The 14,483-nt window shown below is 66.9% G+C and overlaps 1 protein-coding gene across 1 annotated transcript in view; it reads left to right on the top strand.

Moving 5' to 3' along the window:
* LOC123035257 (collagen alpha-1(I) chain-like) overlaps positions 1 to 7,528 on the top strand; it is a 17,591-nt gene extending 10,063 nt beyond the window's left edge. Inside the window, exons 4-6 of the mRNA XM_044453245.1 lie at positions 1,232 to 1,795; positions 2,732 to 3,536; positions 6,439 to 7,528. Coding sequence (XP_044309180.1) covers positions 1,232 to 1,795; positions 2,732 to 3,536; positions 6,439 to 7,528 — 2,459 coding nt within the window. The remainder of the gene's footprint in view (positions 1 to 1,231; positions 1,796 to 2,731; positions 3,537 to 6,438) is intronic.
* The last annotated feature ends 6,955 nt before the right edge of the window (positions 7,529 to 14,483 follow it).

Here is a 14,483-nt window from a genome sequence, read left to right as displayed (position 1 = left end):
GCCGGACAGCGCCGGGCCGCGCGCGGAGGAGCCCCGCCGGCGCCGCGCCCCGGGGGGAGGCCGGCGCCCGCCATCGCCCCCCGCCCGCCGGGGTCCCCGGGGGCCACCTCCCTCCATCCCGCACCACGATAAGGCGGAGCGACGCGCGTCCCTCCGCAGCCGGCGGCCGCCAGGTGGGTCCACCTGGACAGGTGCCGCCGCGCCGCCGCCGCCGCCGCAACCCACGGCGCACTCGCGACTCCTGCTCCGCGCAGTCAGCCGGTCGGCCTCACAACGACAAGGGTGATGCGTTTTAATCCATTAATGAATCGTGTCTGGCGAACGAATCTTTTTTATTGTTTGTTTCAGTTGCAAGACTGTTGTTTTCCTTTTAAAAAAGCGTCGCATTTCTATTTTCGTAAGTATTTGCTTTCTTACATATTTATTTCACAGTGTTTTTTTTAAAGAAAAGAAAATGTCGAAGTCTCTATTTCACTTGAAGGCGTCCATATTTTTATTTATTTATGTATTTATTCGAGGGGCCGCCCCCTCCCTTAAGGCTTTTCTGTTGCACTTCCGTTCTTTGGTCTCGAGAAAGCCTCGCCGCACCGCTCTGACTTCCTGAGCGGTGCATTTGTTGCCAAGACTTCTTTACTATGCCAAAGTCTACGTCACTTTTTGAGGGGGGTGGGGGAACGAGGAAACCAACACGAGGAACACGGACTGACCCGTTTGGTTTGGTTTGCTTTGGTTTGGTTCGGTTCGGTTTCTCCCTTAATTTCTTGCTTTTTTGGGTGGGAGTGGGTTGTTGTTGCCATTCTTTCTAACACAGGATTTTTTGCATGCAAGAACGAAAAGAAATGTATTTAAAAACTATGCCAATTTGATGATGCTTTTTTAAAATTATTATTATTATTATTATTATTATGGATTTTCATTTGTAAAACAATTTTACGTCACTTTTTTCTTTGCCAAACTTTTAGATAATAATAGTCTATTTGAGGGCAATATTCTCCTACTGAACTAATAGAAGCAATAATTAATGTAATGCATGTTATTTTTAAGACAATAGTATTACTGAGGAATCAGGTACATTTTAATCCAGTATTCTTAATAGCAACGGATATCAGGGACTTTGCCAATGTAGTGAGCTAGAGTTAATACGGCGAATTTTCCTTCTCTTCTAATGAATGCACACTGCCTGCCTTCTTCGACTTACTTCCGAGTAGCTTAGTCAAATCTTGGCTTGTAGCGCTTGCCTTGCCGGAGAACCGCAAGCCACAGCCCGCCTTCTTTTCTAGCGACTCTCCGAGGACTGTCCACCCCGCCGAAGAGCCACGCCACGCGCGCCCGGCCCTGGAGGACGCGCTCCGGCCAAGCCGGGCGCCCTCGCCCCCGCCGGCCGCCACCCAGGGCTGGGCGCCCCCCCCCCGGGCGTGCCCCCAGCTCCGTGGCCGCGCGGCCGGCAGCCTGGGGCGCCCAGCCCGCTCGGCCGCCCTGGCAGGGATCCCGGCGCCCCCCGCCGGGCCGTGCGGGCCCGCTCGCTCCAACCAGGCGCCGCCGGACGCGTCGAGCTGCAGCTCCCACCGCCCCCAGAAGGCAGGCGCACTGGCCGTGCTGGCCGGGGTGGTGGGTGCTGCAGGAGAAGCCCTCCGGGGGAGCCAGGCTGGAGGGGCGGGTGCCCGGAAAGCGGACCGCAGCTCGGGTCGAGCATCCCCTGGCCCGGCGCGCCCTAACCAGTCGCCCCGGGGGCAGAGGCCCCCTCCGCAGACACCGCTGGCTTCTCTCCCCGAAGTCACGACTCCTCTGAAGCCACGTGGACAGCCCTGCCCCTAATCCCAAGGCACTCCTTCCCCCTTTAGGTCTTTCCATTTTATGAATAACTTAAGAAAAATAAACAGCACAAAAGAATAAAAAAAACCTTAATAGAATTCAGGTAGAAGGAACTTGTATTAGCTAGGACCTCCTGTTTTGTACTTAAGATAATTAATAACGCTACTAGAACGAGGACTTCGCACCCCGACCCTGCTACGAACCTTCCCTTCTGCTCAGACTGACTTCAAAGGGGAACCGAGGACTCCTGGAGCAGCTGGAAGCTTTGTAAATACCGTTTGGAAATTTACACGAATTTTTACAAGCTGTAAAGAATCCTAGGCCGGTTTGTGGAGAAGACCGCACTTTACCCTAGGAGAAAAGACATAATAATCCGACGAGGAAGAAGAGGAACGAGGAGGAGACGAAGAGCAATTTTGAGCCAGTAGCTGAAGGGAGTACCCAGTAAAGCACAATTCGCGCACGTGTCCTGGAGCACTTCAAATAATAAAAAAGAAAGATGAAACTTGCAATAGATCCGCGTCTGCCGTCGCTTTCTTTCGCCCTTTGCTCTCTCGCCGAAGGCAGGGGTGCTCGGGGGTGGGGACTCCCGGGGGGCTCCCTCCCCGCACCTCTGCTGCCCGCAGCCAGGCTACGGGCCGCCGCTGGGCCTCAGCCCTGCCCCCCTCCCGCCTGGAGGTTCTGCTCTCCCTGCACGGGCCGGCGAAGAGGGCTGAGAGCGCTCTCTGCACATGCTCAGGGCAGCCCGCGGTTGCTCTGGGACGGAGCTGAGCGACTGTCCCCTCAGCCACTGCTCTGGGGGGGGGGGGCTGGGTTTTCATTCAGCCCCATCTCGCCCTGCAAGACCTCCACCCGGAGTGAGGGCAGCGATCCTGCAGCAGGGGGCACTGGCCTCGGGGCGCTTTTCCCTTTTCTTTAGCCCGCCCCTCAGCCTCGCGAAGGCGGCGGACCGGCGCTCCCCCCCAGCCCGCCCGCGGCGACACTGAGCGCGGCCAGGCCCGCCGCCTTGCCGCAGTGGCGGCTCCCGGAGCGGCCGAGCGGGCCAGGGTCGCCGCCCCCGCCCGCATTCCGCTCACGTCGAGGCTTTCCCCGCTCCGCCGATTGGAGGCATCGGGGACGGACAAAGGGGCCTCGCCCGCCATCCTGGCCAACCCGGAGCGGAAGAGCGATGTCCCCAAGACAGACGGAGCCGCGGGGGAGCTGCCTGGCTGGGGGCGCGGGGGGCGGGAGGAGCGCGGGCCGGCCGGCCGGGCAGGACCGCCGCCAGCGTCCGAGCGCTCCGGAGCGGACCGGGGAGGCGCGCTGCTCCGCGGGGAGGAAGGCTCGGCCGCCGCTTTGCAGGCAGGCAGGCAGGCCTCAGCTGGGCGCGGGCGACCGGCGCCCTCGCCCCCTCCTCTTCCCGCCCCGGGGAAGGCGGTGTCTCAGACACCCCACTCGCCCTCCCGCGGCCGGAGAAGCTCCACCGGGGACCTCCCTCCGGGACGCGGGCTCCCCCCCCCCGCCGCCTGCAGGACCGCGGAGCTGCAGCGCCGTTCGAGCGGGCTCCCACAGCGCGCGGCAGATCCAGGGCACGGCTTGGGAGCCCCGAGAGACCTCTCCCAGCGGGGCGCCTTCCCGTGGGGGACGCCGAGGCTGAGCGACGGGTGCAAGCAGTCAGGGCGACCCTTCGGGCCATGCGGCCTCTCCTTGCGGGCGATGCTTTGCTCTGCTCGTCCGGAGCAGAGGTCAGTCTGTCAGGCCACGCTCCGCTCTAGGCTGGCCCGCCTCCCGCCCGCTCGCCCCAGCTTGGGAAAGGCCGCGGGACTCCCTGTGGGGGGAGGGAGGCCCGGGGGGGGGGGCTGTCGAGGGAGGGGTCTCGACATGGCTGGGCAAGCTTGGCTGCGGGGGGGACCATCTGCATTGGCGCAGCCTCCCTTCCAGGTGCGTTCTGACCCGGGGCCCAGCTGCTGAAAATCCAGCTGCCTTGTCCCCACGGCCCCATGGGAATCGTAGTCCCTTTGCCCTCGGCAGGCTCTGGTGCCCGCACGTGGAAGGGGGTTTGTGCGCATGAGAGGCACCCTGGCCGCCGAGGACAAGCCCAGACTTTGGGCAGGGCGTGCCGCCTCCTCGTCCCGCGGTTATCCTCAGGCCGGGCGGCATGTGGAGCGAGCAGAGGCGCCATGGCTGGCCCTCCTTCCTTTCTTCGCCTCCGGTGCGGGTGTCCAGGCATGCGCTTGGGCCAGCCGCCTTGGCCTAGCACCACCCCCCGTGCGTGCTCACGCAAGCGAGCAAGTGGGGCTGGACAGGGGCTGCTCCGTGGCTCAGGGGCCCCCTGCTCAGTGCCGTCCCTGGAGGGAGCATGTGATCCGCCTGGCACCCGGGCGCAGCCTGTCGGCCACCTGTGACCGCCGCTCCCGTTTGCGTGCGGAAGTGTGGCTGCACGGGGCTGGTGGCTGCGCACCGCTGGCCCTGCTCTTCCTCGCATCCCTTTTCGGTGGCCCTGCCAGGCCTGATCCGGCAGCGCAGCGCCTGCTCTTCCACTTGTGGGCGCTTTCAACATGCGCGTTTGGGGCAGCAACGCCTGGGAAGTGGCCAAGGCTGCCCCAGAGCGAGACCCCAAGAGCCGGCATCCGAGGCCAGCTCTGCACTTCTCCAGGGGGAGCTAAATCTGGTCCTTCGTTAGTAAAAGAAAGAGTGGCAAAGGAGGGGCCACCGTGGTCTATAGGGGGGCGGGGGAGGGGGGCGAATAAAAGGGGGCCATGGAATTGCCCTGAATTTATGAGCATTGTGCGGCAGGGGGAGCCCTGACCCAGGGACCCGAGCAAGAGCCAATGCTTGGAGGGGGGAAATGCAGAGCCTGCCCACTGGGGAGCCGTCCCAGCATTAGAGACTTTGCAGAGAGGACAGCGCCCCCTTGAGGTGAGGAAGAGCGGCAACACGTGCTGTTGTGCTCCTGGTGCAGCGGGCCAAGCCCAACGGACAACACCTCCAGCTCCTCCTGGCGACTCCTTTTGTTCTTTCCATCGCTCGCACTGCTCCATGGTAGCCGGATTCTGTTCCACGGACCCGTCCTTTAGTCTTCCTGGTTTGGTTCAACTGGCGCCGAAGAGCCGCAGGGTACGTGGCACAGATCCCTTTGCCGACTGTGGGCGCCACTCGGGGCTCCCCGGGAGCCGAGGCCCGGTCGGCAGCATCCGGGGGGGGGGGGCTTGCATCGGGGCACTTCTGGGGCCGGAGTTCCGACAACACAAGGTGGCCAAGTGGAGGCCTGGGGCAGGGGGGCAGCTGAACATCCGGTGTCAAAGGTCAAGCGGTGCAAAGCTACACATGTTTAAAATGCTGTGAAGGAGAAAAGATTTGCCCTGCTGGCCGGAGAGAGAAGGCCGGACACGCACTCCTGTGCCAGGCCGTCGTGGGACACATGCCCTAAAAGGACTTTGCCGTTACTTTGGAAAGTAGAAAGTGTATTTGTCTGACCTTGCGAGAATCCTTCTTCAGAGAGCGCATCGTTAAATGAGGAATGAGCCAAGCTGGCTGCATCAGACCAGAGGCCACCCAGTCCAGCATGGTGGCCCACAGGATCCCTCCAGCAGGACGGGTCCAAGGCCTCCTCCTGCCCGAGCCCCTCAGCAACTGGGGTTCGCAGCCCCTCTGGGAAGGAGGAAGCCCCGATAGCCCCTTCTCTCCTGGGTCCACCCAGCCCCACTTGGAGCCGTCCAGGCTGGTGGCCACCACCGCTTGCCGTGGCAGCGAACGCAACCGTCTTGCTACGCCCTCTGGGGAGGGCTCCCTTCTTCCTGCCCCACACCTCCCGCCCATCGGCTTCATGGGGTCACGCCTGGAATCGAGCACTATGAGTGAGGCAGGCAAACGCGCCTCCTCCACCCCAGGCTTGATTGAAACGCGTCTGCCACGCCTCCCTCGACTCCCCTTTGCCCAGTCCCAGGCGCAGCCGCTTCTCGTGGGGCAGCTGCCCAAGCCGCCAGATCATCCCCTCGCCCTTCTCTGCCCCCTTCCCAACTCAGCAGCGTCCCTGGGCAGGTGAGGGGACTGGAACGGAAGACGACATTCCAAGCGCGGTCACACCAGTATCCCGTTCGGAGCAATGCCTGGCATGGCGCTTGCCCTCGTCACGGCAGCCGAGCGCTGGGCTGGCATGTCACCAGGCTGCCCGCCCCAGCGCCAGGTCCCGCTCCCGCGAAGTACGGGAATGGCCAGCAGTGCGGCCGCTTCAGGGTCGAGCGGGAGGCTGGCGCTGGCCCTGCCGGCTGGCTGCGGCCTGCAGTGAGTGGGCTGGGGCGCTGGGGCTCCCGCTGGGGCTGGTGGTCGGCCACTGGGCGCCTGCGCAGATGCTGGACTAGATGGACCTGGCTCTGATCCAAGCTGCATCTGGGGAGCCGCAGCTCGCGATTGCCTCCGGTGTCAGGAGCTCAAGCACCACCGCATTCTGTCCTCGGCCTTGGCTGATTGTTCCCACGGAGCCTTCCCGAGAAACGTCCCCTCTGCCCCCAGCCATTACCTGGAGGAGAAGGAACGAACCTGCGGCAGTGGAAACGCGGCGCTTCCCCTCGCAAGAAGAGCGCTGGGCCAACCCCGCGCGGCGCACACAACTGCCCGCGATTCCGCCCGCCCGCGTTCGCTCCCAAGTTCGTCCGCAAGCGTCCCGAAGCCCAGCGCAACGTGGCAAGGCAAGGACGCCGCGAACGCGACCCCGCACCCGCCCGCGTTGAGCAACACGCTGACCGAGCACGGCGTCTGCGGGAGGCCCCGGGGTCGGCCGGGCCAAGGACGGCCTGCGGCGCGCAGGGCTGGCGGCGGGCGGGCCTCGCCGGAACGGGGTGCCTACTGGCGTATGCGGAGGGGGCGGCGGCGGGTCCCGTCGGCGGGCCGCGGCGCTCCCCGACGCAGCGCGGCCGTGGTCTCCCTCCCCTTCCCGCCGCGCCGCGCCTGCCCCGCGGCCGCGGCCCGACTACCGCCGTGGGGAAGCCGCGCCCCCCCCAGCCCGGGCGGCCGCCGCGGCGCTTCCCTGCCGGCGCGACAACGAGGGCGAGCTCGGCGGGTCGCCTGTGCTGTGCCCTCGCGGCCGGGAGCCGGGACCGGCGCGCCAAGCGGCGCTGCGGCCGGGGAGCTGGAGGGGCCTCCGGAGGAACACCTGGGGGGCGGGGGCTCCTGCTCCGGCCCTGCCCCCGCCCCGGCTGCGCTGAGTCATCCTTCTGGCTGCGGGAAGCGCCGGATCAGCAGAGGCGCGGGGCGGCCGGAGCCCCGCCCGGGCCGAGCGCCCCCGGAATGCGGCCCGCCGCTGCAGCGCGGCCGCCTCTGCGTGCGGCGCGCGTCCTACGCGGGCTGCCCGAGCCCAGCCGGAGTCCGGGGGTGCCGTCGGTCCCCCGCGGGGTCCGGCTGGCGCCCGCTGGAGAGTAGGGCGGGAGGCGGCACAGTCTGCCCGACCTTTCCTCCCGCCCGGGGCCCCGCGGGGCAGGGCAGGCACGCGCAGCGCGCCCCTCCCCAGCGTGAAGGCGGCAGGCGGAGGGACGCAGCCACGGGCCACCTCGCCCCCGCCCCCCGCCCGCGCCCCCGGAAAGCCTGCGCGGCCCGGCGCGCCTCGTGGCGGAACGGCGGCGCTGACGGGCGGGCGCCTCGCCTGCGGATGGGCGCCGCGGAGGCGCCCTGCGCGAAGCGCCCTGGCCGCGGAGGGAGGGCCCCGCGGCTCGCCTCCCTGCGGAGCGGTGACCTCGCCTGACCCTGCTTAGCCAGCGCGGTCTAATGGGATCAGAGCCGCGGCGCGCCGGACACCAGCCCAGCAGCGCCCAGAGGCGCTTGGGAGGCAGCCAAGTCGGCGGAGCCAGAGCGCGGCGGCCTCGCTCCACGGGGACGAGGGGCCACGGGGCAGCAGAGGCGACCGGCTCTGCCCTCCGCACATCCCCAGGCGGCTCTCGGTGAACCTCCGCCGTGGCCGCCGTCAGCTCCCGGAGCGTCGCGCTGAACCGAACAGCAGAAGCGAGGGAGGGGGGAAATGGCAAGTCGCTGCCCCGAAGGTCCTACACTCTGTCGAGCGATGGAGACACGGGGGGGGGGGCGAGAAGAGCTGAGGGAGGCTGTCGCAGCTCACCCCTCCGCGGATGCGCCCTCTGGGGGCGATGGGAGATGCATTCCGGCACTTCTGGGGGGCGCCAGGCTGGGGACGCTTAACTTACGACCTGGTGCGGGAGGCAGGCGTTCTGTATATGCTCAAAGACACGGCCGCATCTACGCTGGCACGGAAGACGGCTTCTGGGGCTCGGTGCGGGCAGGCCGAAGCGGGGCTCTTGGGATCGCCGCCCTCGGTCCCGCCACGCCCGCCGGAGCTGTGGGGCTTCGGCAGCAGAGCTGGCGCGGGGGCGGCCGCCTCTCTGCACATCTCCGCATCGAGTGCCCGGCGCGGGCAGCGGGCGACGGGATCCTGTCGCGCCGCTCTGGCCGTTTCCTCCGCCCGGGCTGCGCCAGCCCTGCAGCGCGTCCCCCGCTCCCAGTGGCCCCAGCTGCGTCGGGACGGGGGTCTCTCTAGCAAGGGAGGAGGCGAGCGGTGCAAATGGGGGCAGCCGCGTTAACCCCCGCCCGGAGCACCGAGGGGGCCGCAGCTTCCGGCCGAGCCGGGAGCGATCTCCTCTTTCCCCCTCGGACCACGAGCGGGAGAGTCCCGGCCCGGGCGGCAGAGGAAGCCCGCGCGGACAGCTCCCCGGAGCTCTGGGGCCAGGGGAGGATTCCTACGTGTTGGCGGCAGCAGGGGGCGCGCCGTCACCGTGATGGTCTGATTGACCCACAGCCACTAGGGGGCGCGCCTTGTGCGGGGTGGCGGAGGCCGGGGCTTGCTTGGAAGTGGAGCTCACCCCCTCCAAACTGCATCCCGCTCTCCAGCAAAGGGCCGCCTCGGAGGAGGCGAAACAGCGAGCGAGCGTGGCCGGATCAGAAGCAAAGCGCAACCGCAACCGGGTCTGGGAGGCAAGCTTTGTGCTTGGCCCAGGCGGCAGGAGGAGCGGGCCGGCCGGCAACTCTGCAGTGCGGGCGAAGAGGTGGGCCGCAGCCCCTCCCCGCTTCTCGGGTGGGTGCCAGGCAGGCCCACAGCCTTCCTCTGGCTGCCAGCTTTGCGGGGCTTCTGGGAGAAAGTTCAAGAGCTCTTGATCGTGCTCAGAACCAGACCAGAAACCGGAGGGGCTGTGAGGCGGGTTCCTTGGAGTCGGACCACGCAGCCCAGCAGCCCCGAACTGAGTCGCCCGAGACACATTGCGGTAGCGGAGTGTGGGGCCGAGCAGAGCACGCAACGGGCCAACCTCTGTCCTGGAGCAGCAGCAGCAGCAGGAGGCGGCTTCCCGTGCCAGCAATTTGGGGGTGCTGGGGGCCCCATCAGGGCCGGTTCCTTCAGCACCCCAAGGCCACACCCAGCCCTCGCCGGTGAGGCAGAGGTCCACAAGATGCTGTGCCACAGAACGGGAGCTCTTCTTCCAGGTGCCGCAAGGCCCTCTGGCTGCGTTCACACAAGACGGTGCACCCCCTGCGGATTTTAAGCCGTTACTGTGGCAGAAACCCTCTGCCCCCGACCCACCGTGGGACACGCTCGCTGCGCGTTCCCTGCACGGCCGCGTGCTGTGGCACCGCCTTTCGTGGGGCGCTGCTGCACCGGGCGCTGTGGGCCGCACAAGGTCAGGACACGGCCACACTTGGAACGCCAGGTGCAGCTCTGGTCGCCACAACCTGAAAGAAGCTAGGAAAAGGCCAGGGGGGCCTGGAAGCGATCCGGGGACAGGCCGCAGCGCCCGGGACAGCCACGCTGAGCGGGAAGGAAGCAAGGGGGGGGGGGGGGGGGCGCATAAACGTCTCACGCGAACTGGAGAAAGGGACGGGAGCAGCCTCTCTCTGGCGGGGTTTGCCCCAGATGTTAAACTCCCGGGAACGTGAGCCACGCACGGTGGCTGAAGTCCGCTGTGCCTGCCAGAAGATCGGGCACTGCAGGGGCATTAAGCCCCCCCCCCCCCCCGCCGTCCTTCTGCAGCATCCGGGGACACTGCGGACACGCCGAGCGGTCCTTTGCGCGGTTGCACGGCATGGCCTGGCTCTTTGCACGCCTCTCCGTGTTCTCCAGCCGGAGAAGGGAAGGCATCTCAGTGCGAGGAGACCCCCCCCCGCCCCCGCAGAAGCAGGGGATGCTGCTGCAAAGGGCGCTGCCCCACACACATGCTTGGGAAGAAGTCGAAAAATAGCAGGCGGTGGGTCAGTTGCGACGGGCACGGAGCTTGCCTGCACGGATGCTGCGTCCGGGGCAAGCAGCGGCTCTGTGGCCCTCGGTTGTTCCGGCCCTTCTTGTTGAGGTGGGGGCCTCTGAGCGCCAGCGCCAGGGACCCCGGGCAAGAGCGGGGCCTGGCAGGCCTGCCTCACCCTGGAGCTCCCACAGGCCGCTGGCCGGCGACTGGGAACCGGCAGCTGGACGGGGAGTCCTGTGGTCTGAACCAGCAGGGCGCTCCTGTTGGGGTGGAGGGGGCAGAATGCGCATGCTGGTCGCCCAGGTGCCACAGGCCTCTGTGCTTTTGAGCCAACGGACCCGCTCAGCTGCTTGGGAATTCCCCACAGGTGAGCGTCAGCCCCCAGCCGGCCTGTCTCACAAGGAGGGTGCCGCGCCCCACACAGCTGGGGGGGGGTTCCCGCCTCTGTGTAGCTGCTGTTGGACTTCAAGGCCCCAGGAATGGAAAGCGGGATGGTGGGGGCCTCTTGCTCCCAGGCGCCGGTTCGGGGGAGCTGCCCCCGCTGCCAACATTGCTCTCTCTGGGGGAAGCCAATGCTGGGACCCACAGCCTTGCCTTTTGCCTACCCCCCCCCCCCGTTGCTGACCCACTTCCCAGCCCCCTTCAGCCCCTCATCGCTGGGGAGCGCTGAGAAGGACTCCTGCTCGCCTCGCACTGAGCAGGGCCAGCAGAGCCTCCGCGGGCAGCGCCAGCGGCTGTTGTGGCCAGCCGGCATGCGCTTGGGCCACTGGCCGCTCGCAGGGGCCCACCCAGGACAGCCCTGCTCGGCGCTCACAGATTCCAGGCCGGGGCTCCCTCCGTGCAGCCCGTCCATCTCCTAGCTTGTCCTCCTTTTCCTCTTCTATTTTCCCTGCCACACGTGTCTTCTGCAGGAGTGGCCTTCTTATGATGTGCAGAAAGCGCTGAAACCAGCGCCAGTTTTATCACCGTTGCTCTGGAGATGCCATCCGGCGTTCTGCGAAACCTGTTTGCCACTCACAAACTCCCTCTCGGGCCGGCTTGGGGTGACCTGCTGCGCAGCATGCAGAACTGATCTGTGGAACTCACTGCCACAAGACGTGCGATGCCCACCATCCTGGGGGTATTCCGAGAACTAGCTGGCTGCACGGCCTTGGCCAGGCCGGCCCTGCAGGACCTCTGCTGCTCCCCAGTCCTGCCAGGGGGGAGTCACTCCTTCATCCATGCTGCCAAGCCAGAGCAGGTGGCTCAGAAGCCTTATGTTCCATCTGAGACAGGCAGTGGCGAGGAGGAGGAGGGGCAGCCCGTGACCACGGAGCTCTTGGAGGTAGGGGTCCATGGGGGGCACCCTTTCCAACCCCCCCCCCCAGTAAACCTGATCACAGCAGCACACTGTCTGGAACTTCTTGCCAGTAGAAGCAAGTTGTGCTTGAGGGCCATTATTGGGGGGGGGGTCCTCCCCTCCCCGGGACAAATGTTCCCTTGCAGGCTTTCACCAGGCCACGCTCCAGAAGGCACTTGCACCCTGCAGTCCCTGCTGCTGGGCGGGTGGCGGGCGGTCCTGGCACCACGCCTGAGAGGGGCACAGGGTGCAGAGAGGCGGCTCGGGGCTGGAGGCTGGAGGACAGGGCCGGGTGGGAGGGACCCTCGGGTCGGAGGGAAGGGGCAGCCTGGTGGCGATCGCCCCATGGAGCAGGCGGTGGTCGGAGGGGCGGGACTTGGCACGGCTCCCAGTTCGGCTTCCAGAAGCTCTGGTGGCCTCTCGCCAGGGCAGCATTTCAAGGGGCGGATGCCTGGCTCCCAGGGGTCGCTGTTTCTGGGGCACTCTGCTGCCCCTGCCCCCAGAGGCTGCTGTCCACGTGTCCCTGCTGCTGGGGAAGATGGGCGGGAGGGGCTGCTGCACTCCTGCCTGGCTCGTGAGCTTCCCAGGGCAGGTGGGGCCGCTGTGGGAGCAGCCGGGGTGGACCCCTGCCCCGGCGCAGCCCAGCAGTTCTCACGGGGGCCCGCAGGCACTGGTGGGAGAGGCGGCCATTCCTGGCTGCAGCACGCCCTCCCTGGAGAGGCTCACCCGGCGCCGCCGCTGGCTCCTCTCGAAGCCCCGGCACCGCTCTCCTGCCTTGCCGTGCGTGAGGCCGGCCATGGGAGAGACACAGCACGGGGCATCCGTCCACAGGAAGGTCTCCCGTGCATGCGCCAAGCGCTGCGTGTCCCTGCGGGCGGTTCTCACATCCACGCCGACGGAGCTCCGGACGAGGCCCTCCTGCCGCTTGATGAGGGGCAGGTGCCGCCAGGGGGGCTGGGCAGGAGACGGGGACATTGTCCCGCAGGAGCCCTCTGGAATGGGGCGGGAGGCACGCAGAGCAGGCGCAGGGTCCCCCCGGCCGGGATGCGGCCTGCACCACCTCCCGGCCGGCCCCCCTCTGCTGCCCGCGTCCTGCGCCTGCCCCGGGGGCACCCTCACCTCAGGACACCGGGGCCTCCTTCCAAGGCCGTCCTGGTCCTCTCCGCCGTCATGGGTGCCGGGCAAGGCTATTTTACTGCTCTTATCTGGGAGCCGCGTCCGTCACGCTCGCCTTTTGTTTTCTTGGCTTCAGTCCCAGCAGCCTTGAGTCCTGAAGCTCAAGGGTGGCACACGCTGAACAGATTCCAGCCGCCCCACGCCCGGCTTCTGCGGCGAGAGTCAAAGACCCCCCCGGGTCCCCCCCCCCCGCCGCCTCTGCTGCCTTGCCCAGGGGGACCACGGGAGGCTCGAACTGGGGACACGGCGGCAAGGCGCACCAGCCGGCCACGGAAGCTGCGGTCCTGCCCCTGGCTCGGCGTGGGCGAACAACACGTGCACGCGCGTGTGTGTGTGTGTGTGTAGGGTGGTGGGGCCATCGCGCGGTTTCCCTTGCCTGTGCTGGAATCCAGGCCCGGGCACCGGCCCGGAGGGAGCTGCAGAGGCTGCGGCCGACACGGCACTCGTGGCTGCTTTCTGCGTCGGGGGGCTTCATGAGGAGTCTGTCCGCCAAAGAATTGTGGGGCAGCTGGGGGGGGCAGCCGTTCCGAGAGCCGGAGTGGGTTCAAGTTCACTTCTGTTGCTGTTTTCGCACCTCTCCCGGCTTCGCTTCTCCTGAGCCCTCTTGCCGAGGCTTGCGGGTTTTCTTCGGCAGTGCCATGAGGAGACGGAGGGAAACATGGAAGCAAAGCGGGACAGCAGGAGCCTCCCGGGCATCTAGCCTGACCCCCCGCTCCCGCCGGCTCCAGTCATGCCACCCCTGCCGGTGGCTGTCCCGTCTTTGCTTGCGCACCCTCCCTGGTGGGGCCTCCACCCCCTGCCTTAGGCCCCAGCCCTCCTCCACGTGGCACCCCCTCGCATACCGAGACGCCGCTCCAGGACCCCCTCAGAGTCCCCCCTCCTCCGACCAAAGAGGCCCAGCTCCCTCCGCCTCGCCTCGCCTCGCCTCTCCTGCCCCCTCCCCACCCCCGGCCCCCATCCCCATCCCGCCCGAAGTTGCGCCTGGCCTGCGCAGGCAGTGCCCCTGCTGCTCCGAGGACGCGGAGCCCTCTGCACCGTGGCGCCCCCCTTGCTCAGACCTTGCCCCTCAGGCCACGCGTCCCGTGGGGCTCCGTGCCCGCCTGTGTTCTGTTGGGGCCCCGTGCTGCAGACGGGGCCCCTACTGCCTCGGGCCCCTTCGGAGGAGGCGGGCGTGGCAAGAGGGGCTGGAGGACAGTGGCAGAGGAACCCGGAGAGGGTGGGGGGCCCGCGGGGCACCATGTTGGGGTGCCCCCCTCGCCTCTCCCAGCACCGTGCCGTGTGCAGGATGCCGACCTCCCTCCGCAGGTTGAGGACAGACTCAGACGGAGCGAGAGCGAGCGGTTCCTGGAATAGATCAGAGGGGGAAATGTCCTTGCCCTTTTGGCTTTATGGATATTTTTAGAGTAGGAGGAAGTTCAGAACCCAGCGAGGGTCTGCACACTCCACGCTGAAACCCCCCGGTGACGTGCTCTCGCCCCCTCCCCGGCCTCCGGCCTCGGCTCCTCCTGACGCAGGCAGGCCGGCCCGCAGCTGCCCCATCACAGGACAGGGTGAGCCAGAGCCCCCAGGAGGGTGAGCCCATGGGGAGGCGGCCTGCTCCTGGCTCTGCCAGCCCAAGTCTCCCAGCTGCCCATCAGCCGACCAAAGAGATGAGCCCCCCAGCGTGTCTTCCACTGCCCCGTCAGGCTCCCGCCGGTGCCTGGGCACAGCGTATTGCTGCTGAGCTGGCGGCGGGGGGAGGTGGGTCATTCTGGGTCCTGCAGATGCTTTGGCTCCGGCCAGCATAGCCGGTGGTGAGAGTCAATGGGGGGCGTAGCCCAAACATCCTGGAGGGCCCCAGGATGCCCACCCACATCCGAGAGGAAGGAATGCAGGGCACCAGGCTGCAGCCTGGGGCACATGGGGGGGCGTTCCGTGAGTCCTACTTGTCCCCCCCCCCCCACAAC

Source organism: Varanus komodoensis, unplaced genomic scaffold, assembly GCF_004798865.1.
Source record: "Varanus komodoensis strain SLA01 unplaced genomic scaffold, ASM479886v1 scaffold78, whole genome shotgun sequence".
Taxonomy (NCBI): domain Eukaryota; kingdom Metazoa; phylum Chordata; class Lepidosauria; order Squamata; family Varanidae; genus Varanus; species Varanus komodoensis.
Note: the sequence above shows the minus strand (reverse complement) of the source record. Positions and strands in the feature narration are given on the sequence as shown.